Source organism: Panthera uncia, chromosome E1 (genome assembly GCF_023721935.1).
Source record: "Panthera uncia isolate 11264 chromosome E1, Puncia_PCG_1.0, whole genome shotgun sequence".
Lineage (NCBI taxonomy): Eukaryota > Metazoa > Chordata > Mammalia > Carnivora > Felidae > Panthera > Panthera uncia.
In genome coordinates, this window is record NC_064814.1 from 3,224,422 (window position 1) to 3,250,356 (window position 25,935).

Consider the following 25,935-nt stretch of genomic DNA (forward strand, 5'->3'; position numbering starts at 1 on the left):
TCGCCCCGGCCCTCGCCCCGGCCCTCGCCCCGGCCCTCGCCCCGGCCCTCGCCCCGGCCCTCGCCCCGGCCCTCGCCCCGGCCCTCGCCCCGGCCCTCGCCCCGGCTCGCTGAGCAGTAAAAACTACAACTCCCAGCAGCCCCCGCCCGCGCCCGCGCCGGCGCGCAGCCGCGGAGCCGAGGCTGCCGGGAGCGCGTCCCGGAGACCCGGCGAGCGAGCCGGGCGGAAGTCGCCGCCCGCTGGGTCCCGGCCCTGCCGCAGCGAGGCCCAGCCGCCCGCGGGCCCCGGAGCCAGGCCGCACCGGGTGAGTGACAGCTGCACCCGTCGCCGCCGCGCCGTTCCTCGCGACCGGCCCGCGCCGCCGCCCTCTCACCCCGCCGCGTCCTGCCCGTGGCCCTCAGACGCCGAGGAACGGTCCCCTTCTTCCGACGGGCGGGGGCCACTCCACCCTCCGACTTGTGAGACACCTACCTGACAGACTTGCAGGACTCTCACTGGCTCTGCCTAGTGCGGGACACCAATCCCTTCTGACTCGTGGGACTCACACCCTCTCCCAACTCTCAGGACACCTCCCCCCTCTGGTGCCACACACCTCTTCCCTCTGACTCGTGGGGACTCACCCCCTCCAACTCTCAGGACGCCTCACCCCTCTGACTAGTGCAGGACACCTCCCCCTTCTGACTAGTGTGGGACATCACCACTTCCGACCCTGCAGGACACGTTCCTTTCCTGACTTACGTGGGACAGCTGTCCCTGAGCGCGATCCCTTCCTGCCCCACCGCGATCTGCCCTTTCGATGATCGCCTGGCCTCTCCTCCCCTCTCAGACTGGCACTTTAGCGCACCTGCAGCAGGCCAGCCTCCCCCCCCCCCCCCCCGCCCCCTCCCCCCCCCCCCCCCCCCCCCCCCCCCCTTTTTCCCCCCACCCTGCCCCCCCCCCCCCCCCCCGTGGCATCCCTGGGTTCCTCCACCCCTGTTGCTTGGGGCCTTTCCTTTGCCCTCCGTGTCGCCAGGCCTGGCAGGCCCCTAGCGCTCGCAGTCCGTCTTCTGTCTGCCACATACACCTTTCTCGCGAGCACCTTAGTGTCCCCAGGAAACCAGTGTCTCGGCTCCGTCTGTCATTCTTGTCTCCGGGTATGTGCTCGCCGTCTCTCCCTACTACGTTTCCAACAGCGCAGAGGTTTGGGAACAGGCGTCTGCCGACGTCCACCGACTCTCGCTGGCTGTTCAGGGCAAGGACCCAAACTTGGCAGAAGCATGGCGTCGTCACCTTCGGGAACCTAGAGTCTCTGCAGCTCCCCCCCCCCCCCCCCCCCCTCCTCGTAGGAGCTGTGTGGGAAAGACCTTTCTGGGCGGGCTGCAGCCCCCCCCCCTCCAGCTCCTGGCCCCACCCCATAGGCACAGTCCAGCCAGAGCCCGCGGGCACAGCGGGGCTCCTTCCAGAGCAGCCAGTGGCCTCCCCGGGCCCCTCCCTGACGGCCTCAATGAGCCTTCTATTCAGGCCTGGGGGCCGTGCTGAAAGATACATTGACCGGCCGGGCCTCTGCCGTCGGGACCCGGGAGGGGCGTCTCCTCCTGTGCCGGCCCGAGCGTCCTCCGGGAGGGGACTCAGGTGAAGCGCGGATTTGTTCAGGCGCTGTTAGGCGGCCACGGGAGTGGTCTCCAGACAGAGGAGTCTCAGTCCTGTCGCGGTTTCCCGTCCGGGTCAGCCGGATCGCAGAAAGCATGTTAGGCGGCAGGGTGGGGGAGAAAGTCACATACTTACAGGTGTGTGGGCGCCCCACCGTGTCCCCTGCGATCCCTCAGTTGAGGTGGACGTCTGAGTATTTGGTGCCTTGTGTTAGCTGAAAGCCCCGTTGCCCCCAAAACTGTACCCCGGACGCAGTTCTGGCCATACTTCCCGTGGCCCCCAACCGTGTAGCAAATGTTGGTTTAAGCAATTGATAATTGAGGAGATGTTTGCCCGCCAGCTCAACTGCACGTAATCCGCCGTGCAAGGGAATGGAGCCACCGAGGGAGTGAGGACCACCCGAGCGTGACAGGTCCAGCTCCCCTCGTGTGGCCACGAGGCAGCCTCGAGCAGGCTCACAAATACAGCCCCTTCCATCGGACTCGTACGACCTTCTGAGCAGCTACGTGGCGGGCCTCGTGGCAACCATATAGGGCAGGTCTGTAGATGCTCTAGTGTTTTCTTGTTCAGAAACGGGACGGCCCAGCTCTGAGAATGTGGTCCAGAGTCCTGAAATGGATCCGCACCGGGACAGAGAAGCCGTTGCTGTGTTGTGTAGACATTTGAGGAACGGTACCTGGGATACTGGAAGGAAAATCCAGAAAGTACCGCCCTCCTTTCGCGAGTGCTCTGGACCGTGGAGGTTTTCTGGAAGGCTCTGCTTAAACGGCAACACTAAGGGAACGCAAAACGTTTGTTTTGATGTTTCGGGACTCCTTTGTTGATTTTCCCTCTTGCGAGACGAAGACAATTACTTAGAAAAAGAGAAATCCTGATAATAGAGCGATCTGGGAATACGTTCGGTTTTCTCTTTTTGTCTGCGTTTCCTTTGAATCCCACTTGTTTATCTGTACTAAGTGCAGTAATGAAACGGAACTCGCTGCTCGGGGTTCCTATGCAGAGCGCAGTTCTCATCCGTGGGAGCAGGCCACGGGAATAAGGCAGGAGCGGGGACCCAGATGGCATTGTGCCGACACCGGGTGACAGTGGGGATGTGAGTGTCAGATCAGAGCGCATCCAGAATGGCTTCAGGGGGTCCGGCAGGGCTGACCGCTGGCTGCATCCTGGGAGCCGGGCACCAGCAGAGCAGGAGAGAAGATGGGTTCGGGCAGGTGCGACCCCACCGTCTACAGGAGCAGGCCGTGATTTGGGTGGATGGTGGGATTTTTATTGTGTCCCCTTATCTTCAGGCTCTCTGATAACGAGTAGCGTTGTTTGGGACGTTGCTTTCAACCGGAAGGGTAACTTTTGCTGCAGTTTGCTCCTGATGGTGCGAGTTCATCACACACGGCCCTACCGTGATGCAGTAAATACAGTCTCTGAGGCTGTGTGTGGAGGGTCCTGGCCCCCGGGAAGCTGAGGCTTCTTGCCCCGTCTCCCTTCTTGTGGCCGGCAGAATGATGGCCCCCCAAGATGTCCACATCGTGACCCCCAGAACCTGCAGGTGTATGAGGTGGCAGAGGGGGCCGAAGGTAGCAGATGGAAGGAAGGGTGCCAGTCAGCTGACCTTGAAATGGGAGGCGCATCCTGGATGACCCAGGCGGGCCCAGCCTAGTCCCAGGGCCACAGAGCAAGTGGACGCAGAGACAGGAGAGCAGGGGGGAGGGCGTGCGAGGCTCAGAGAGATGCGGCGTTGCTGCTTTGAGGATGAGCAGGGGCCGCACGCAAGCATCTCTGGAAGCCGGAACCATCTGGGAAGAGGCTTCTCCCTGGAGCCTCTGAGGGAAGGGAGCCCTGGATTTTAGCCGAGCGGGACCCGTCAGACTTCTGTCCCGCAGGCCTATGACATAAGTGTGCAGTGTTGAAGCACCACACCTGCCCGGAGTGGTCACAGCAGCCACAGAAGCTCGCTTCTCTCAGGTAGTTGACTATAAGCAAAAACAGGGCTGAAAAAGAAGTTGTTCTGAGGTGTATTTAACCTGACTCAGGAGGCAGCTGTGAGTGCCTGCTGTCTGCAGAGAAAGGGGTGGGAGACCTGACCCGGGCTGTATGCAGAGAAAGGGGTGGGAGACCTGCCCCGGGAGGCAGCTGTGAGTGCCTGCTGTATGCAGAGAAAGGGGTGGGAGATGCAGAATTTAGAAGGATCCAGGGTGTGGGCCTTTAAGGAAATGATCTGGGAGGAGGGCCTCAGTCCCTAAAGCACATGCTTGGCCGCTGTGACTTTTTCCTTCCTGGTTTCCTTGTGCCTCTCACCCCGTCCAAATTTGAAGTGCAGTTTCCTTGTTGAGTGCAAGGAGGAAGAATGCCGTGAGCCCGGTAATGCTTTCCAGGAGCCTGGCCCCAGTGGGTGTTCGACATTCGCTTCCCTGACTCTCCCGGCATTTCTGGAGTCCCGGAGCCCGCCAGCCCTCGCCTCTGTCTTTGTCACTCTGAGGAGCTCAGGGCCGGCAGCCTCAGCTCTTTTCTCCAACCAGGAGGTGCGGTGGGCAGCCAGCTCCCCCCTGCTGCCTGGACGTGTGCCCTCTTAGGACCGTTCAGTTCCGAGACCGGGGCCGTGCTGGGGGAGGGGAGGCAGCCACCGTGCAGGGGTGAGGCAGCGCCTGAGCCTAGATCCTGGAAGGGCGGAGGTTTGCTCTGGCAGCTGCAGCTAAACCTGTTGGTTCTGCCACCTGTCACACACCTGTCCTGAGGGAAGCGGGGAAAGAGTCCCTCTTGGCTGTGGGCTCTGTCGGGAGTGGCCGCGCCTGTCGTCTCAGCTTTATGTGGAGTCCTGTCTCGGCCTGGGGATGGCGTGAGAAGGTAGGGGTGGCTGCTCCCTCCTGGGGCTCGGGCGGGAGCGTCTCCCTAGCAGGGTCCGGAGTCCGGGGACCCGCTTGGGAGTGGACAGACCCCGGGTCACACCTCGTCGCTCAGGCCTGTGTTACAAGGAAGTGCTGGCGACAGGAACCAGAGATGTAGGCGAGGCAGTGAGCCGTTCTTGGTGCCCGTCTAAGAGAGAGGGGGTGGGGAAGGAAGGAGGATTGGAGCCCCCGCGGGGGGGCGGGTGGTGGTTGTCCCCCCGGGTGGCTCTTTCCCGGGACCTCTCCCGGCGGTGTGGCTGGTGCAGGAGAAGGGAGGCCAGCAGGGGTGCGGCCCCCGGCTTTCCGAAGGGAGATCCGGAACAGGCGAGCGTGGCCAGCCAGAGATTGTGTGACATTTTGCCGTAGCAACTAGGTTCTAACTTTCCTGATTGTGTAGGATCAGCCCGTTATGCCGCAGACGGTGGGGTTGACCTGGTTGTCACGATAAAGCAAACATTTAAACTGTGGAGAGCTTTGAGGAGTGCGGGCAAAGAGATCCTCTTTGAGAGAGAGCCTCACCCGGGCCCTCTCCTGGGAGCGGCTCTGTCCGTTTCGCTGTTGCCCTCGTGGCGCGTTTCTGTTGGGGTTCATGGCTGCACGTTTGGGGTTGTGGTGGACGGAGGTGGTGGTGTTTCCTTTAAATACGAACGCGAGGCCCCGCACTGCGCCAGGACTCTGGCAACAAGACGCTTCAGGCCCCATCAGTTTTGAGAGTTCTGGGTGCTGAACCAGCCTGGGCTTGGTGGGGGGGGGGGGGGAAATGGAAAGACATCTGATTTTATCTCCACAAAATAAAAGTAGCTCCTAGGACACTAATGGAGGGCTGTCTTCAGAGGTTGGGTTTTGGTCCAGAGAGAAATTAATCCAGTTGTGAAGCTAAAGGGATTTTTCTGGAAGGCAGACAGAGCCCACTGTCGTTCTCTTGTTCCCAAAAGGCGGTGGGGCCCCAGGCTCTGCCCGCCGGTCAGGGGCTGGGACTAGCCTGGCGGAGCAGAGCCCCTTCCCCCCAGGAGCTCAGAGTGGAGCCGTGGTCGCAGGGGGCAGCACAGAGGACGGCGTGGGAGGAGGTGTGTGTGTTCCTGGGGCCCTGCCGTGGCAAACTACCACGAACGTGGCTGGAAACCACACACATTTATTCTCTCCCAACGCGGAGGCCAGAAAGCCAGTGTCGGTGTCACTGGGCCGACGTCAAGGTGTGAGCTGGCGAGTGCTCCCTCCAAGGCCGTAGGGGACAACCTGGCCTGGCCTCTTCCAGCTTCGGGGGCCCCAGGCACTTCTTGGCCATGGCCCCATCACTCCCCTCTCTGCCTTCGTGGTCACAGTCTCCTCTCATTGTCTCATCCCCCTCTGCCTCCTTTTGTAAGGACGCTCGTGGCTGCATTTAGAGCTCACCTCTCCCATCTCCCCATCCCTAGATCCTTAACTTAGTCACATCTGCAGAGTCTTTATTGACAAATTAGGGGACGCTCACAGGTTCAGGGTTAGGCCTGGATATCTTCCGGTATCCACAGGAGGGAAGCTCACCGGTTGGGGAGTGGGTCCTTCGCCGTAGATGGGGGCAGGAGGGGAAAGGGACAGCAGAAGCATGACTATCATGGCACAGCTAGGGACCTCCAGGTGGTCCTGTGTGGTCAGAGAGGTTGGCGTCCCAGGCAGAGGCATCACGCACAGGGGTTTGGCTCACGGACTATGGAATTGGAAACCACCCAGCGCTGTGTGTGTGTGTGTGTCGGGCTGAGGAGTTTGTCCGTCAGTGGGAGAGCTTTAGGATCTAGTGAAGGACTTCAATCCACGTTCGCTTTTTCGGGGAATCGATCTGTCACTTGTGTGCAGGATGGGTCTGAGAGGGTCCAGGGCAGGGCCCGGGCCACTTTCTCTGTGGAGAGACGGTCCTCGTGTTTGGCCTTGCAGGCTGTGCCGTCCTCGAACTTGCTGCCGTGCCCAGTACTTCCGGGATGGTCCAGCTGCTTCTGGTCAAGCTTACTTACACGGCTAGGCCCTCCGGGCAGGTGGGCGAAGGTGCTGGCAGAGTGAAGGGGAAGGTGGGGGGGAGCCGGCCACACGGCTCTGGGAAGGGGGCCCTGTTCTGTCCCGGCTTACACGTGAAGGAGCCGAGGCCCAGAGAAGCGAGCCCAGGCCTCTGATGGGTGGCGGGATGCAGGTGGGACCTGGGCGGTCCAGATCCCCAGAAGGCCAAGGTGAGAGATGGCGCCAGGTGGAGGCCTTGGGGGTGGGACCCACATCCAGAGCTGGGGTGCAGACCAGACCAGGGAGGGGAGAGAAAGCGAGCTGCCTGCTCCCCAGGATGACTTCTGAGGGCTGCGAGTGCCCTCAGCCAGCTCCGCAGATTCCTGGGGGAACCCGTTCTGGTGCCCACGGGCAGACGAGGGGGCCCAGCGGCCGAGCCTGGAGTTCGGGGCAGAGGTGCGGGCGGGGAAGGCACGGGGAGCCCGCACTGTAGCAGTTCTGCCCCTGGAGACCGAGCCCACCTCAGGGAAGATTCAGGAGAAGAGGTGGGCTGCAGGGAAGGAGCTGCAGGCTCGCTGTCCCCCTGGCAGGAGGTTCAGCCTTGTGACATGGAGCAGGACGGAGGGGCAGAGGGGGCAGAGGGGTGGAGGGGCGGCTCCTCCAGGATGGTGAGGGGCGGGGAGGGACCGAGGTGTCACAGGCTGCTGCGGAGGGGTTCTCATCACTCAGACACGGTATTTACTGGGTGCGTTCCGTGTACCTGAGAGTATAACGTGGGGATCAAATGGCCACTCAGGTGACTGATTTGGACACATACGTAGACGGTGGAGAAGGAACCAGAAGAGCAGACATGGCTGAACTACCCCCAAGAAACAGGAGTGGGCCCCTTCTCTCCAGACCCCTTGGACCAGGGCCAGGCAGCCTGGTGCATGGGAGGGGTGGCCATGTGGGCTCTGCCCTGGGCCCCCTCGTCACCTGCAGGAAGCCAGCGGGCAGGAGATGTGACAAGATGACCAGGGGCAGGATGACGAACCAGGAATGGAGAGCGGGCAGGCTAGGGGCCAGTAGGGTGACACCTCACGATGGTGACCCCTGGCGGGCATTGTGTCCACCTCCCCTGAGGCCCAGTGTGACAGCCGGGCCGGATGCAGGGGTGTGGATCTGCAATATGACCAAGGTGGGGCCTGGGGTGGAGTTGAGGGACTGTTGAGGACGTGGGCCTATTTTTCATTCCTTCCGCAAATATATGCCGAGTTTCCACCGTTTGCCAGGAGTGTAAGTTCGCAGTGGGCAAGTCCCTGCCCCGTGGAGCCACGGCAGCGTGGAAGTGATTACGTGGGTGGCTGAGGGCCTCGGAGAGGAGGGGCAGGATGCCGTGGTAGAGAATGGGCAGGCACTCCAGGGCAGTCCCTGCGGGGTGGGCGGCCGAGTCTTTCCGGGCAGCTGACACTTTAGAAAAATCCTGAAAGGTGAGGCAGCCACGCAGAGAGGCGAGAGCGTCCTGGCGGGGGGAGACGAGCCCCGGCCGGGGTGCACGAGGGCCACGGTGCCCGGCCGGCCAGTAGGGGAGCCGGCTCAGGGAGGTGGAGGTCTGGGCGGGGGCCGTGCGGCAGTGAGGGTTTACTCCCAGAACTCACGGCGACGCGGTGCGATCCACCCGTGTGGGTAGAGCAGGTGTCGCCGGCCGCGGGGCAAGTGGGTCACCAGACGGGAGTGGCAGCAGACGGTGTGGTTGGAGGGGGTGGGTGGCCGAACTGCCAGGTCTCTGGCTGGAGCAGATGCTGTGGAGGGAGGGGGCGTGCCTGGGTTCTTCAAGGTGGTGGTGGTCCTCATGCAGAAAAGGGCATCTCCTGAGGTTCCGATGGAGATTTGGCCCCGGGCAGCAGAGAATATGGCGGCTCTCGGTCACCAGCACTATTCCTGAGGGAGGGGTTGGGGGGGAGAGAAGCTTGGGGAGAGCAAGCAAGACTTAGTTGGGAACAGTAAGTTGAGGAAGCGTTAGAATCCAGGTGGAACTGGGAACGGGAGGTGAGCGGGGGTTGAGAGAGAGCTCAGTGGCCACGTGGCAGAGGAGATGGGCTCTGGGTGGCTTGGGCCCGGCCGTGGTTTGGGAAGCCCTGGGCTCGGGTGCAGCAGAGGAGGGGCAGTGGCCGGGACCCCCGTCTCCCAGCCAGGAAGGCCTCAGCCACCAGCTCTGTGGACACAGCTGGGCCGCTTCCCGGGAGGGGGGGCGGGGAGCCCTCGCCCAGGAGGGAGGCCTGGGACCAGCATCTGAGGTGAGGCGGGGGGCTTCCCGAGCCCACCTCCCCCGCACAGCACCCCTGCCCCCAGGGCCCCCCTTTTCTGCACCCGACCCTACGGGCAAAACCTACACATGTGTCCAAAAGCAAGAGAAGGAAAGGGCTGGCTTCCACGTGGAACCATGGCCACACTTTTCTACCCGCAGAGCCAGCGGCCTGTGGTGTGGATGGGAGCTCCTTGGCCCCCCCGCCGTGGGCCGTGTGGACTGGGGTGCGGCGGGAGGGGGGGCTCGGGGTGGCGTGAAGCTGCCTGGCCCCCCGCCCTTCCCTGCTGCCACCCATTAGCAAGAGGAGCTTCCGCCCCTGAAGTCACGTCGTTGGCTGTTTCGGGGCAGAGGCAGAAGTGAACTAGCGGTCCGGCCCGGGGACTTTCTCAGGCTGGGACTTACTGAGTTACAACTGAAGACGGAGACCGAGGGCCGCAGCCCAGAGCCGGCTGTCTGCCGATCGTCCCCAGCTTGTCCGGCACCGCTGTGGCCACGCCAGCCAGGCTGCCGTGGTCCGTGCCGGCGACGTAAACAGGGGGCAGGTGGTGAAGAGCCGCGGTTCCTGGCCGCCTCCCGGCTGTGGTAGTGCCCCTGGGGAGTGGGCCAGGGTCCCACGGCTCCAGGCCAAGAGGGCCCGTCAGACTCTGGCCCCTCCGTCATTTGCATGAATAGAATGGTGTCAGAGGACAGACTTTGCCAGAAACAGAAGTATTTCTGTTTGGTTTACGTCTGTTTTATACTTGTGTCTGCATATTACAGACGCCTGGCCCAGGAGGAAGCGCGCACACGTCCGCTCTGTGCCCTGTTCTAGGAGTGCAGGACTGGAACACACTCATAATTGTGTGCCATGATGTTGGGGGGCGGGGTGGTGACAGATGCCAAGGAAGGGGACATGGGGGCTGCTGTCGGGAGCAGAGCCCTTGGAGCGGGCTTCTCGGATGAGGTGGCATCTGATGAGAATATAGCTCAGGAGCCTGTCCTGCCCAGACCCCTCGGCACCCCCACTCCCTCCCTCACCCCCTGCTGCTCCCTCTTTCTGAGCTTGTAAAGCGCCAGCCTCCACAGAACTCGCCCTCGCCAAGCTTTCTATCCCGCCAGTCGAGACAGAGGAGATGGAATACTTTTGCTCTGGAAAGACTTCCCACCTTGCCGAATAAGAGTGAACAAAGATCTTGCTAGAGTCGGGTTTAATTAAGCCAAATCCTAACAGCCGCACAGCAGTGACAGTGCCGTTCCGGGTACGGCAGCCTTCAGGCCGTGCACCGTCACGGGATTGGGAAGCCGCTGACCTCTCTCCCCTCTCTCTGGGTGCGCAGGTACCGCCTGCCCTTCAGTCTGATGCCCGTCCAGCCCTCCAACCACCTGGAATGGAATGAGTCTATGCACTCCCTCCGGATAAGCGTGGGGGGCCTTCCGGTGCTGGCGTCCATGACCAAGGTGGCAGACCCCCGCTTCCGCCCCCGCTGGAAGGTGATCCTGCCGTCCTTTGTGGGCGCCGCCGTCCTCTGGCTGCTCTACTCCCACCGCCCGCCCCCAGGCCGGCCCCCCATACCCAACGCCCACAACTGGAGGCTCGGCCAGGCACCCGCTGACCGGTACAATGACACCTACCCCCTGTCCGCCCCCCAGAGGACGCCAGGCGGGACTCGATACCGAATTGCGGTCATTGCTGACTTGGACACGGAGTCAAGAGCCCAAGAGGAAAACACCTGGTTCAGTTACCTGAAGAAGGGCCATCTGACCCTGTCAGACAGCGGGGACAAGGTGGCCGTGGAGTGGGACAAAGGCCACGAGGTCCTCGAGTCCCACCTGGCTGAGAAGGGGCGGGGCATGGAGCTCTCCGAGCTGATCGTTTTCAACGGGAGACTCTACTCTGTGGACGACCGGACAGGGGTCATCTACCAGATCGATGGCACCAAGGCCGTGCCCTGGGTGATCCTGTCTGATGGTGATGGAACCGTGGGGAAAGGTAGGTCGGGCCCTCTCCGCCTCCCGGCTCTGGCTGAGGTGTTGGGGGACAGGTTTGGGTTGACTGTCTGCCGGTCTGGTTTGTGCCCGTGTGCGGTGAACACGACCAGGAGGGACCACCGGGAAGAGCCCTCCCCTCCTGCTTCTGGCCCCCCACCCCCGCCACCCCCCACCCCCCACCCCCCACCCCGAGCTGGGAGCCGAAGTCTTACAGGGCCTCGGACCAAAGCAGTTTCTAGCAGTAGGAGCTTCTTCCTAGAAGACTGGCCACGAAGCAGGCTCCTTTCCAGGACTAGTTTGAGGGCCCTGTCCACTGCTGCTCCCGGTGACCCCAGGATCGAGCCCTTTCTTCCATCTTCAAAGGTGTCTTCAGAGCACGCAGGGATGACACCCTCTGAGTGTCTTACCTTTAAAGCCATGGTGTCCGATTGCCCTCGTTTTGAACTGAGACTTTATTGAAAAGGTAAACTTACGCTGCCTGGGGCTCCTTTCTGGAAACCCAGCCGAGGGAGGGTCTGCGTAGCAGCGACCGCACTTGAGTGGGATCCGTGCTCAGAAACCAGCTGTCACCCATGCTCTGTTGAGCCAGAAAGGAGTTACCGCTCTCAGCCCGCGGGGAGAGGGAGCCAGAGCGGGCCGGGGCCTTCCCCGGGGGAAGGGGCCGGGAGGCGCTAGGCACCGGCGGGGGAGCTGACAAAAGTCCCGTTCCCAGGCTGGGTGTGCACCCTCTAGGAAGCTAAGCACTGCGGCCTCTCTAAGGCCGGAGCAGTGGTAGCAACTAGCTGGCCCGTGGGGCGCGCTGTCCGCCAGCCCTCCCCCCACCAGTGATAAAACCCCTTCCGGGCTTGCCCAAGCCTCGGGCAATTGGCAGGGAACTATCTCGGCCTGGGTTTTAGAGAAAACATTCGTTGCCCATTTCCTGCCATGGTTTGTCAGCGTTTATGGGCAACCATATAATGGTTCTGTTCTTCCCTGTCGGATCAGGAAGAGAGCGGAATAATGGGAGCCTTGGGTTGCCCTGTGGTCAGGTCATCGGAAGGGACAAAAGACTGGTCAATGGAGAGGGCCTTATCTGAAAGTGACCCCGGGGGGTTGATGAGGTCCCTGAGACCACAAGGTACTCAGCGGGTCCCTCCAGAGCCACCTGCAGAGAAGCATTCTGGAGGCCACAGCTCCAGGTCCTTGGGGCCAGCCAGAAGCTGGCAGAACGTGTGGGAAAGCGGGCACAGTTTAGAACACGGGGTGCAGGGAACGGCTTTCCCACACAGCCTGAGCGCCCTGCAGCCTTCAGCTGGGCTCACAGTAAGTAAACCTGCCGAGAAGTAAACACGCTGATCAGAGCCGACTAGGAGCCCCCACCAGCCCTCGTAGCTCTGGCCACTGGGGCTTCACGTCCGCTCGACGGGTGCCAGGCACAGTTGCAGAGACAGAGACCGCTCTCTGCTACGGTAACCTCTCCAGGCGCTCCCACTTGCCCGGGGTCGGGGGTGATCCTGAGGTTGGGGCACACAGCTTGAGAAACAGTTCGGGGATCAGAGGAGACTGAGCAGTGGCTGCTGGGCCATTGGGAGTGGGGGAGCAGGCGAGGCACCAGCGGCAGGAGCCATTGGAATCGGTTTAGGACAGGCTGTCCCAGCAGAGGGTCCCTAGATCCAGTGGCCAAAGAGAAGGTGATGGGTCTTGGGGACAGAGGACAGGGAGAATAGCAGGCAGAGGGCCGGTGCCCCACTGCTGGCCCTCTGGGAATGGCGCCCTGAGCCAGACTGTCCCCCGCTGTCTTGTCATCACCTCGTGTGAGGTCCAGCATGGGTGCCCTCCGATGCCTAAGGCTGCCAGACCCCCCGCGAACCCAGGGAGCAGAGGGGTGGCTGTCATCCCAGGCGTGCCCCCTCGTCTCCTTGTCCCCAGGCTTCAAAGCCGAGTGGCTGGCGGTGAAGGACGAGCATCTGTATGTGGGCGGCCTGGGCAAGGAGTGGACCACCAGCACGGGGGAAGTGGTGAACGAAAACCCGGAATGGGTGAAGGTGGTGGGCTGCAGGGGCAGCGTGGACCACGAGAACTGGGTGTCCAGCTACAATGCCCTGCGGGCCGCCGCGGGGATCCAGCCGCCAGGTAAGGGACCCGGCCCCGCCCGGGGTCATGGCAGATGCCGGTGCTCTGCGTGCGCGCTTTCTCTGGGCACAGCGGTGTTGGGGATTTCTGCCTGTGCGGTCTGTTCCCAGCCCCCCCATCCCTTCGCTGTCCCTGACAGAGCGCCTCCTGCTGTCTCAGACCACAGCCCCTCCTGTGCCAGCTCTTCTGGCCGTTCCCTGAGGGGGGGGCCCGGGCCCCGCCCCTGACCAGGTAGAAGCAAGGTGGACCGGGCTCTGGTTCTCCCCTCGCCTCCCGGGAGAGTGTCACGGCTGGTGTGTGTGTGTCGGGGCGGGGGGGGGGGCGGGGGGGGTCGGGATGCTCGGAGCGGCCAGGCAGCTCCAGGCTTGGGGGGCATGGCGCCGAGGACGTTGCTTCGCCCCCAGATAGGAGGGTGTGCTGCCTCCTTTTCAGCCTCGAGGGAGCGTCTCCCCCCAACCCCGATCCCTTCCTCACAAATCCATCGTGCTGGCTTATCTCGCTCCCTTCCCCCGGGCTCGCTCGCTCATCGTGCTCCTTGGTTAGCAGCAAGGGAGCAGAAACGCAGACAGAACTCCTGGCCACGGGTCCCCAGGCCCGGGCGGTCTCGGTCTGGCTTTCCCGTCTTTGTCTCTCGGAGTGACCAAGGACAAGGACGGACGGAGAGCGCCACAGGAAGCAGGGAGGTCTCGATAGGACGGAGTGGTGACGCTCCCTGGCAGCCAGCCCGCCATGCACCGTCCGCAGCGTGGAAGCCCGCGCGGGGAAGGAGGCGCCGCGGGCGCACGACCACGTGGTGGAGGGTCCCGTCCGCACCCTGCTCGTGGGCGGGGCGGTCTGGTGACCCCGGGGGGGTCTGTCGTGTGTCCCCAGGCTACCTCATTCACGAATCGGCGTGCTGGAGCGACACTCTGCAGCGGTGGTTCTTCCTGCCACGCCGCGCCAGCCACGAGCGGTACAGCGAGAAGGACGACGAGCACAAGGGCGCCAACCTGCTCCTGAGCGCCAGCCCGGACTTCGGCGACGTCTCCGTCAGCCACGTGGGCGCCGTGGTCCCCACGCACGGCTTCTCCTCCTTCAAGTTCATCCCCGACACCGACGACCAGATCATCGTGGCCCTCAAGTCTGAGGAGGACGCGGGCAGGGTCGCCACCTACATCCTGGCCTTCACACTGGATGGCCGCTTCCTACTGCCGGAGACCAAGATCGGAAACGTGAAGTATGAAGGAATAGAGTTTATTTAAATTTACAAACTTCAGACCAGCAAGGCCGAGAGCTGGACGCCGTTTAGCTCCATCAGGACTCAAGTTTTATAAAAACCAGAGGACGGCACTTTTCCGCGGTGTTTGGTTTTGCTTTTGTCGTTTCCTTTTCAGAGCTCAGGTGTGTGCCTGGTGCAGAGACCCTCCCCGCCCCCCAGAACAGGGAGGTCAGCCCCAGGGTGCGAGCAGCCGCAGGAGGGGGTTCCGCAGTGCGCAGTGCCGGGAAAGGGGCCGGGACAGTTCCCCTTGTGGCCACCTGTTCTGTGCACTGCCACCTGGTGGTGGGAGCTGGTCCCTGCGGGCGTCCTAATCTGGGACCAGCCCTCCCTCCTGCCCACCTCCCTCTCTTTCTCTCCTTCCCTTTGTGCTTTCGTTTAATAAATGTTTCTTGAGCTCCTACTGTGTATCCAGCACTGTCCCCCCGTGGGAACAAAACAGTGAGTCTGAAGTGGGACCTGCCCGTCGGGAACTCCCAGGCCACCCCCTTTGCTTCCTTCCTGGTGAACCTCGTGCATTAAATCCAGTCCTCGAGGCGCCCGGAAAGGAATCTGTCTACACTACAGGGTGTCACAGGGCTGTGTGGGCGAGGGCAGACCTCCAGGGACGCATCTGCCCACAACCCACAGGAAAGGACACAAGTTTGCTCGTTTGTCCTCAGCCTCACATCAGGCAGTCTCCGCTCCGTGTGGCTGACTCCACGGTTTTTCCCTTCAGGAAGCTTCTGTGGCCAGGCAACACTTGGAAGTTTTAATTATGGCGCTCGCTTTGCCAGCATGTGTACTGAGGTTTTAATTATTAACTCATTTTAATTAAACCAATTTCCTTTCTCATAGTGCAGTCACCAAATCTTATCACACAGACCAAAGTCCCATAGTTAACGAATTCATTCCCAGCAGTGGAGGAGGCTGGAATTAAGTTCTGGCAGGTGGGAAGACAAGTGATTAAGCATTTAGAAGTCCTTCCTCGGTCAGAAGATATGAAGACAAAACATTGGCAACTGTCAGATGTTGTCTTGCCTTTAAAGACTTCCACGAGTGACGAGCTTTTCCTTCCTTTACGGGCCTGCCCTAGGTCAGGGGTGCTGGGCTCTTTCCAAGAGAGGTCATGTACGAGGCCAGCCTGGCCCTGTGGCTTCTGTCCCCTGACCTTTTGTTTCTCCCTCCCCTGGGGAACTTTGCAGCTTCTCCTCTGGAAACGTCACACAAATCGCTTGCTTATCTGCGTCCCTGTGGCCTCTTCGTGCTCCACGGCAAAGGCAAAGGGTTTAGGACAGGTCAGCCAGGACCAGAGCCGAGGAGGGCCCTTCCCCTGAAGCTCCCTCACCCCTCCGGGAGTTGTAGGATGCCTGATGGTCTGGGAAGGGCCATCTTTTAGGCTCGGGTGTCACTGAGGACCCCTGTCTCACAGACTTTTCCCGCTTACAGACTCTGATACCGCTGCTAGGCAGGAACCCAGGGAGGCTCCCGCTCCCACTGTGAAGTATCTAGGAAAAGTATGTGCCACGTTTCTCTGGAACTCGATTCCTGCTGGACGTAGCCTGGAGCAGCCAAGTGTTTTCTGACTGCCCGGCCAGGCTCCCTGACCCACGTCCTTGATAAACGTCACTGACGTGGAGGCCGTGTGAGTTTTTGAAACGGAAGCAAAATGAGGAAGGTTGGAGGACTTGGGACAGTCACTAAGTCGAGACCTTTCTGATGGCACTTCAGGCCTAGGTGCCCCAAGGGGGTTTTCACAGTTAGGGATTTGAGACCGGTTTAAAGCTAGAAGTTTTCTGTTTCTGTATTTGCTGCCGTAAGCATCAGGAAGCATCGGGATTGGTTCCTTCCTACTGGAGCCATTGTTTTCTAAACAATAAAGTGCCAGAGGGGACTGTGAATGCTCTGTCTCCGGCTCTGTGTTGGCTGTTGGCCAGGGGCCTCATGCAGGAAATGTAAGGGGGGTGGCGATTCACAAAGAGGCTGGGCTCTCTCAGGGGTGCGCTCTGTCCTCTTCTGGGGCGGGGTGTCTGACGGGCCATGGGAATTGGCGGGACAGGCGCCTTCGCAGACCAGGGAACGGCTTTTCTGGAAAACGGATCATCCAGTCCCAACTTTTCCTGTGTCTGAAGGAGCCCGTTTGGTCATTGCAGTGAAGGACGTGGGCTGTGAAATCACTCACAGGTTCCAGTCCTGGCCCCGACGCTTCCCAGCTGTGTGGCCCGGGACAGCACGTCTGACTTCTCGGTCCTTCGAGTTCCTCGTCTGTAAAGGGAGGATGCTGCTGTGAACAGCCCCCGGTGCCCAGTTAGCATGCGCTCGCCCGTTCTGGCTCGCCGCGTGATGGGGTGATGAGGAGGGTCCCAGCAGAGAGGTTAGGCCGATCAGGGTGCCCTTGGCGCGTCTGTGGAGCTGCGGGGATGAGCCCGTTCCCCGGGGTGCGAACCCTCAGGAGCACCCAGGAGCAGCGGATGGGGAAGGGCTGTTGGAGAAGACGGGCCTGAGCCGGCGTAGGACCCAGAGGGCGTGCTCACAGGTCCTCTTCTCTCTTCAGACCCTCCCTTGCCCTTCCTCCTCCCCGCCCTGCTCTGCGTCCCCAGAGACTGACCGGGGGGGGGGGGGTGCCACGGAGGGAGGAGGATGAGCCGAAGGTCCTCAGTTCCCTCTAGCGGGGTCGCCTCCGGCACGGTCTCGCGAGAAGGGTCCCCCCTGCCCTCTCAGCCTGTGCTCCAATGACCGCTCCCTGCCCTCGGCCCTTCTGGCCTGAGAGTGGTCCACACTCCAGGAACCACTCTACCCCTGCTCACTCACACCTCGCAGGTCGTCCCTTCCTTAAAGCCTCCGTCGGTGACCCCCGTTTGGAGCCATCTGTTTCCTACTGGGAGCCTGACCATCAGATACCGCAGGGAGGTCAGGGAAGAAGGTCCGCAGAGGGTCCGTGGACTGAGCCACAGGGAGGACCCGGTGTTCTTGGCAGTCCTCCGGAGAACAGCTCCAGGAGGGCCGCGAGGGGGAAGCCGGAGGGCGTCGGCCTGAGATGGAACCGGACAAGGAGTCATCTCTTTGAGAAGCTCCAGATACCGCGGGGTCCGGGCTCACACCCTCCTCACACGCGTGGTGACTGTGGCCTGCTGGCTGCTCTCTGTGTTCAGGGTATAATTCATCAGCAAAAGGAGAGCTCCCAAGCACCGTCTTGGGACAGAGTGAAAACAAGTGACATTAATCTCTTCCCAAGCGTGAATCCTGTCATATGCACTTTAAATTGGTGAGTTTCAAGGTAAATCGTACCTTAATAAAATTGTGTAAAAGATGTGACTCAAAAGCCTTCACGCCAAGAAAATTCCAAGGCCACATGGTCTTACTGGTGAATTGCCCCAAAGATTTAAGGAAGAAACAATACCAAGCCAACACAAAATCTTCCATGATTTGGGAAATCGAGAACACGTCCTGACTGATTTTCTGAGGGCTCCACCATTCTGATACCAAAACCAGACACATCTTTTACAAGAAACAACAGATACAGGCCAGCATCCCTCATGAACAAAGATGCAGAAGTCTTTGATGAAAATCTAGCCGGTTGAATCCAGCTGTATGTAAAAGCGGAAGTAATTCACGAGAGAGTGTGTTTTATTCCAGGAAGGCAAGGTTGGTTGAATAGTCAAAAAGTAACATAATCCACCACGTTGCCAGAGTAAAAAGGAAAAATCCTGGAGCGCCTGGGTGGCTCAGTCGGTTAAGCGGCCGACTTCGGCTCAGGTCATGATCTCGCGGTCCGTGAGTTCAAGCCCCGCGTCAGGCTCTGTGCTGATGGCTCGGAGCCTGGAGCCTGTTTCGGATTCTGTGTCTCCCTCTCTCTGACCCTCCCCCGTTCGTGCTCTGTCTCTCTCTGTCTCAAAAGTAAATAAACATTAAAAAAAATTAAAAAAAAAAAAAAGGACAAATCCTATAATTGTCTCAAAAGACACAGAAAAAGGTTTGGACAAAATTCAACACCTGTTCATGATTTTAAAACAAACAAAACTCTTAGCAAACCAGGCATAAGAGGAACGTCGCTCATCACTTGATAAAGGGCACTTGCCGTAAACCTACAGCGAGCGTCATACTTTGTGCTGAAAGACCAAAGGTCTTCCCTCCCCCTAAGGCTGGGAACGAGGTAAGAATGTCCCCCCCAACAACCTACTTTCTTATGTTGGAGCCATTTTAAACCAAAACTCGCACAGAAGTTGCAAAACTAGCACGGTGCCTTCGTGGAGCTGAAGGACAGATGGCACACGTACAGAAACTCCCTTGTTTCTGTGTAGCTGACGTGAACAACTGGAAACCCTGTGTAGTAGTTAAAACCTGGGAACGACCCAAATGTCCATCGGTGCACGTAAACGCATACGCAGGGTGTAGTCTGTCCCCAGGGGGCACGACTCCTCAGGAAAAAAGTGAGCCGAGAGCTGGTGTTCGCATGTGGCACGAATGAGTCTCAAAAGCCTCGTGCTAAGTAAAAGCAGCCAGATGCAGAACATCACACGTTGTGTGTTTCTGTTTCTATGCAATTCTAGGACACGCAAAACGCATCGGTAGTTGCCAGGGATGGGGGCTGGCGGAGGGGACTGACCGCAGAGGGGCATAAGGACCGTTTGAGGATGATGAAAACGTTCTGTAGATTATGGTCACGGTTGCCATTTGCACACCTCTGTCAAAACTCATTAATGCATTTTAATGAGTGCGTTTTAATGTACGTAAATCATACCTCAAGAGAGCAGGGGGGAAGGGCAGAGGGAGAGAGACCGACTCTTAGGCAGGGTCCACGCTCAGCGTGGAGCCCCACGTAGGGCTCGATCCCATGACCGCGGGATCGTGACCTGAGCTGAACTCAAGAGTTGGACGCACAGCCGGCTGAGCCATCAAGGCGTCCTGAGCCAATTTTTTTTAAAAAGAACAAGTGGGGGTTTGAATCCCAGCTCCTTCCCTTTCTTGCTGCACAACCGGGCACATTTTGCCTCTCTCGCCTCTGTTTTCTCATCTGCAGAGGGAACCCCCTTTGCAGATACCACCCACGGGGGTTTGGGTAGCAAGTGGGCCGAGACCCGTGCGAAAGGTCTCTGGTAGACCCCAGCAGGAGCCTCTGGGGCCAGTTCCTGCGCTCGGCGTGCAGGTGGGGGAGACGCAGGAAAGATTGCCCTATGAACCGGCCAAAGGTCCTCGCCTCCGAAAATCCCCAGGCCTCTCCCTGCCGTGTTGGCAGTGGCTTCCTGGTGACAGCAGCCGGACCGTCGTCTGCGGTGCCCGGGGCTTTCCGTCCTACCGGCACGGAGTCCCTCCTCACCGGACCAGGCCCTCTCAAGCTCGGTTCCGCCTGGAGGGCCCCGGGGGAGCCCACACCCCGCACTCGGATTCCACGCAGAGGCCTTGGGCTCACACCTTCCTTGCGCGAACACGAAGGACTTTCCAGGACCGTGGGGCTAAAGATTCAGCAACTTGAGTGGGAAACCGCGCCACCGTGAAAATGAGGCCAAGGAAACCTCGGTGAGAATGGAGGGGGGCGGCGGGGGGGGGGAGGGGCTCTCACCCCCAGCCCCGGTTGACCACCGCAGACCCAGCAGGAAGAGACCGCGTCACTGTCCCAACCTAGAGGAAGCAGGGTTTCTTCCTCCCCGCGCCGCGGCTCAGCCACTGGGAAGCCACTTACGCCGCCTCCCAGTTTCCCGCAGGGGCCTTTCTGTTTATAACAGCCCCTCCCTTTCCTCTAAAACTGAGCCCCTTCTTCCTTGCCCGGTGGAGTTGCCGGCGGCTTTGCCGTAGCCTGCTTGCTCTGGGTAGCAACTCTTAGCTCTTCGTCAACAAACTGGTCTTTGCTGGTAAGATAGCTGGCAGTTTTACGTTTAAGGGCAACGCCACCACCACCTCCCAAAGGACTTCCTTTGTACTCTCTTCCTGACGGGCAAAATCGTGGAGACTGTGAGAAGGGGGGGTCCTGGGGGTTCTGCACCAACGAAGCGGAAGCTCCTTCGTCCGGATGGGATTTTAAAACTCACCACGGTCTCTCCTGCCAGCGCTGTTTCCAGATGCTTCTCCCCCTGGATATCTGGTTTCTCTGGAGGGAGCTGGAGGAACCACGCAGCTCCCCGAAACCTCACCTCGTGGGCAAACAGCCATTCGGGGCTTGACCTCGGCGCGCCTTCCTGGGATCGCAGTGCCAGGGAACCCGTGTGTCTCAGCCCTGGCCGCGCACGGCAGCCACCTGGAGGGCTTTACGTGGCCGATGCCTGTCCCCACCCCGGAGATCGTGACGGAGTGGGCCTGCACACCGGGAGTTTGTAAAACTCCCGGGTGACTGTCATGTGCAGACCAGGCCGCGAGCCACTAGGCTGGGGAGACCTGGGGACAAATCATCCAGAACCGTGGCATGCAGGTGACAAAAACAAAAGAGGGCGTTCGTTGCCTCATTTAACCGCGAATCCCAGGGCTTGACCTTGGCAGCTGGACCCAGGGGCTCGGACCGCAGCCTCGGGACCTACCGCCTCCAGGTCTCAGCTCCACACACACCCCCACCCTCAGATGGGCTCTCCCCGGGGCATCCGCAGCCCCCAGGCACACGCACCCTACAGGGACCCTCCCTGAGGCCGAAGCTGACCCCCACTGGGCCGGCCGCCCTCACGGCCTCTCTCCGACACCATCCCTGTGGCAAGGGGCCTGCAGGGCCCTGAGCTGCCAGGTCTGGGTCAGACTCCGGGGGGAGCCTGGGCCCCCAGACAGCCTGGGAGTGGGAGCCGGTGCCTTCCAGAGGGAGAAATGCAGTGCTGCTGTCTGTGGGGGGGGGGGGTGCTCCACAATTTACACCCGCCCTGCAGGGGTGAGACGCTGGGAGAACAGCCCTTATCGGGGGTGGGTGGTGTGCCCCCCTGGGGGTCACTTGCTGGCTGCGTACTTGGCCGTGCTGTCTCGCGTCTCCGAGCCCCCCCTCGCCTGTCCGGGGATGACTCCGTGCAGCCTCGCGGAGGGCCTCTCAGTGACGTCAGGCTTGCCGCGCTCTCAGCGCTGGGTGACGCTCGGTGAGCGGCCGTCCCGGCGGTGGCCACCCTGCCAGCCACGTGCCAGACCCAGGATACGGCCCGGAGCGTTCAGCGCGAGCCCCGGCCACACTGGCAAGGTGCGGCCCCAGCCTGTCTGTTCCCACCCCCTGCTCTTCTTCCCGGCTCCCCCTCCCCCACTCTCCTCCCTCTCCCCCTCCCCGCCACCGCCGCCCTCCCCCAGCGCCAGCCCTTGCGGCCAGTCCAGCTTGGAAGGTTGTTTACAATCGAGCCTAGCTGCCGAGCCTAGCTGCCGCTGTGGGCAGGCCGCCTCGCTCCGGTTATCAAGTCAGTTAGACTGCCCCCGTGAGGTCCAACATCTGCAGGCAGAGCTGAGAGGAGGGAGGGGACCAGGGAGCCTTGGGCCGGCAGCCAGTCCCAGAAGAGACCCAGGTCAGGTGGTTTCTAGAAATCGAAACTCCACTGTTTTCTGTGGTGTTTCCTGGGACCAGCATGCCATGCTTCACACTGTTTTCTGGGTTGAAGAGGGGATCCTGCAGCAGGTAGGCAAGAGGATCCAGGGCAGCCATCAGTAGTGGCCTCAGGTAAGCTCACGCCTCTTGTTCTCAGGTGGATGTCCCTCTCACTACCCAATGTAATCTGGTGGGTACAGTCTCCCTGTGGGTACCCAGCTGGGATCTGGTGCTCTCCCTCAGCCCAGAAACCATCATTGCCGCTCCCAGATCCACAGGGTCTCTATGTACAGTTGTCCAAGTGGTTCACTGCACAAGGACAGAGGGCAAACAGGCTTGGAATTCAGCCCAGTGCCCTCTCACCAGATGGTGTATTCCAGCCCAGGCCTATACCTATCCCAAGAAAGAGTATCTTTTTTTCTAATTTGCAAAGGTCAGGCAGCCTTATCCCAATTTCCCATGTGAGGGAGTCAGGCTACAGCAGGTGGCCATGACCACCCCAAGGGCAGCCACGTACCAGGTGCTTGATCGGCCACTGTTAATGCACAACTGGGGTGCTGCCTCAGGGTCACCAGCCCTGAACTTGTAGGGGTGCCCACAATGGCGGCCTCGTTGCCTACTTGCTGGGCCCGGGAGTGGCGTGTGGCCACGGGATTGTCACCGAGACAGAGAGACGATGACTGGTTCCCCCACAGCCGGGGCCTGGCGGGCAGAGGCAGGTGAGGGGCAGAGGCTGGGATTAAGGCGAAAACCGAGCCCCAAAAATTGCAGAGAAGCAAGGACTCCAGGCGGACGTTGGAAGAGCTGCGCCCCCCAGGCTGGCTGTGGAGTCTCGGTGGCCCGAGCCTCTCCGCGCCTGTGTCTTGGGGACACTAACCTCAGAGGTGGCAGCACCAGGTCCACCGCTCAGCATCTCCCCCCCGGCCTGCTCCCCCGGCCCCCCCCGTCTCGTCCGCACCCCCACCCCCACCCCCACCCAGCTGCAGCCAGTCCCAGGCCTCAGCCCTGACTCCCCCTCCCAGCCACTGTCTCTGGCCCTGTCTGTCACTCCTGCCTGGATTTTCTGAGGACCTCCCGGCGTGTCCCCTCCCTTCGGGGGCCCACAGAGAGCTCTCAGGCACGCCCACAGGAGTCCAGCTGACAAAAGTAAAGCCCTACCTTCAGCAAGGCCCACCAGGCCTCTGGGGATCTGGGCCCTGCACCCTCTACAGCCTTGCCCAGGGCCTGGTTTTCGGAGATGGGCTTTAGTGCCCACTGTCCTGCTGCTTAGAGACCTCCACCCGTTCCCCTCACCCTTCGTCTGGGCAAGTCTCACTCCCTCCTTACGCGCTGAGGACCACCCCTCGGGGGAGGGGCTCCCGCTGGGGGGGGGGGCACCTGTCACGCTCACAGCTGAGAGCAGGGACACCACACGTAGGGTCTGAAGGATCCTGGTCCCAAGGGCTGCCCAGCTCTGCCATCGGACTCTTCTGCTTCCTTCCACCGCAGGACGGGGGCCTCCCAGGAGAGCCATGGCCTTCCCACGACTCCTCTGGATGTGGCTGCTGGTTGCAGGGACCCAAGGTGAGCTGAGCCCCAGGAATGCCCAAAGCGGCCATCTGAGGGGCCGCTGCTCCGCCTTCTGTGGGGCTGACCCCTCCTTGCGGAACATCTAGGCAATGTTCTGCCTGGGTCACCGGGGTCAGCCCGGGTCTTCTCTCCTGCCTGGAGCCCTGGTGATCCCCAGTGATGGTGGCTCATAGGTTCTGGGGGAACACCAAGGGATTCTCCGTTTCATCCAGTGGGACCCGGAGGGACTGAGCACCGGGAGCCCATCACACAGGCCAAATGCTGGGGGTTGGGGGGGGCGGGTCACAAATCGGTGCCCTGTGGACCCAGTCAGACTTCAGAGTTCTGGATGCCTGTCTTCAGAAGTGTTCTCAGGAGGCCCTTCCTTGTCCTGGTGACCCCATGGAGGCCTGCTGCACCCCCGACTGAGAACTACCCTTTGACATGGCACCCAGCTCCTGCCTGACCCTGTCCCAGAACAGCCCCACTTTCTCTCTGCACCTGGCGTTTCCTGCCAATGTTTCTGGGGGGTCGCTGGGCCTGCCACTCCTGGCACCCCCCCCCCACCCTCCTAGGGGTCCATGCTGTAGTGCATAGGCAGCATCCCCGAGCCCCAGACGCCCTCAGGTGGGGTCACATAGGCCCCTCCTCCTCCATTCTGCCCCCTGGGGTCCCGCCTCCCCCGTTCTCAGGCTTTAGGGTCCCAGCTGCCCCTCCTGCCCCTTCTCTACCAACAGAGGAAGGACTCAGACCTCAAAGATAAGAGGCGTTTTACCTCCTGGCAGGGGGCCATGTCCTCTACCCCTCCCCTACAGGTGAACCCCTCGAGGATGGAGGGAGGGCTTTAAAGTTCGTTGCACAGCAGGCACCCCGCCCTGGGGGGAACTGAGAAGTGGTCCTCGGGGGGCAGGGCCCCCGGATAGGGAGGGAGGTGGGCCTTTCTCCCTGCTGAGCTTTCTGTTCCCTTGGGGACCCTGTAGGTGTGAAAGATGGGGACGTGCGGCTGGCCGACGGGGACATGCGCCTGGCCGACGGGGACAGCGCCAATGAGGGCCGCGTGGAGATCTTCTACAGAGGCCAGTGGGGGACGGTGTGTGACAACCTATGGGACCTGACGGACGCCAGCGTCGTCTGCCGGGCCCTGGGCTTTGAGAACGCCACCAAGGCTCTGGGCAGAGCCGCCTTCGGGCCAGGTAGGCCTGCTGGTCCCCAGGTCCCACAGCTGGGACCGGCTGCCAGAGAAGGGCCGGGCCTCCTCACTCGGCTTTGGCCAACACTTAAAGCAGGGCTAACACCCGAGCTGGCCAGGGGCACTCACGCTGGCCTTGCCGGCAGCCAGTCCCTCAGGCCCTGGGAACCATACCTTCCTGAACCATCCCCCCCACCCCCGGGGGGTGCACAGGACCGTTTCCACTGACGCAGGGCCGGTGATTCTGAAGAAAGGGAAATACTCCAACTATTCAGAGGCGGGGGTCGGGTACAGATGATGGCTAGTTTGTGGCCACCGGAATAAACCCGAACCCGCACTCGGATCGCCGCCAGGTCACACCTGGGGACAGACCCCGCAGGGCAGCGTGAGGGACCAGGGGCCGCCGGCATGGAGCGGGAGGGCTGCACGGGGCTCCCGTCGCCGCAGTAAACGCAACTGGCCTCTGCAGTGGGCAGTTCTGGGGGAGCAGCAGCCCTGTCGACGCCCCCCTCCCCCCCCCCCCCCCGCGGAGGGCGCCAGCACCCCCAGCCCCGCCCTTGTGTGCCTGCAGGCGTGGGCCCTATCATGCTGGACGAGGTGGAGTGCACGGGGACAGAGTCGTCGCTGGCCGAGTGCAAGTCCCTGGGCTGGCTGAGGAGCCACAGGACGCCGGCGTGATCTGCATCAACGGTGAGCCCCGCGCGCCGCACGCCCGCCCCCGCCCTCCCCCGCAGCGCCCGCACCCTCCCTGCGCACCGCACGCCCTGCCCCGCCCCACGCGCCTGTCCCGGAGGGAGGGGGCGGGAGAGCCTCCAGAGCAGCACCACGCCCCAAGCCATCCCCGATTCCCCACGGCCCTTCGGCCCTTCGCAGGGCCGCTCACAAATGCTCCCTTTAACCGGGTCCTTGGGCAAGAGCCGCCTGCCCCCTGCACGGGACACCTGCGTGCTGCACGCTTGCGTCTCGAAGCCTTTTACTTTCCTTCGTCCTCCGTCGGCGACACGGAAGGAGCGCCCGCGTGCCTGGACGGCAAGCCCTAAACCCTGCCCCCGCCGTGGCTCCCGCCCCTCTGGCCTCCCCTCTCCCTCCCCCGGCACCGGCACGCGGGCTGACCTCTCTGGGCCGCTCCGCGTTCTTCAGTCCCCGATTCCTATCTTTCTTCTCCTTCCTGGGCTTCGCACGGGGCCTGGGGACCTGGGCAGCCACCACCCCCCCCCCCCCCCCCGCCCAGGCTTGGGGACAGAGCATTTACACAGCGATAGAGCCACTGCGTGGAGGGCTCCCTGGGAGCGGGGCGCGGGGGGGCCGGGCAGGGAGGCGGTGGTGACCGTGGGGGCGGAGGAATGCGGGGCTGGACCCGCCTGGCTGACTTGTGACCCATTTGTGAAAAAGAAAGAACAGGTGGGATTTTTGTTTCCAGTTAGGCTTTGGGGGTGTCGGGACAGGGATACATCACCCCCGGCACCACCTCGGGGAGGGGGGGGCTTAAGTGGCTTCTCTAGGCCCCTGTTCCCTGAAGGAGGCTGCTAGGGACCCCATGGCTCTGAACTGAGTTTCTGTAAGACTCTCCCTCCTCAGACGGTCCAGCCAGGGAAAGGGTCTGGGTTTTAGAAGGCACCACCTGGGTGACTGCTTGAGCAGCTGGGA

General features: G+C 61.5%; 1 protein-coding gene across 1 annotated transcript in view; it reads left to right on the plus strand.

The window, feature by feature from the left end:
* Nucleotides 1-199: 199 nt before the first annotated feature.
* LOC125926293 (galectin-3-binding protein-like) overlaps nt 200-25,935 on the plus strand; it is a 30,256-nt gene continuing 4,520 nt past the window's right edge. The window contains 7 exon segments of the mRNA XM_049635562.1: nt 200-304; nt 10,080-10,732; nt 12,640-12,843; nt 23,040-23,114; nt 24,080-24,292; nt 24,860-24,946; nt 24,949-24,978. Of these exon segments, the coding sequence (XP_049491519.1) occupies nt 10,102-10,732; nt 12,640-12,843; nt 23,040-23,114; nt 24,080-24,292; nt 24,860-24,946; nt 24,949-24,978 (1,240 nt within the window). The 5' untranslated portion in view covers nt 200-304; nt 10,080-10,101.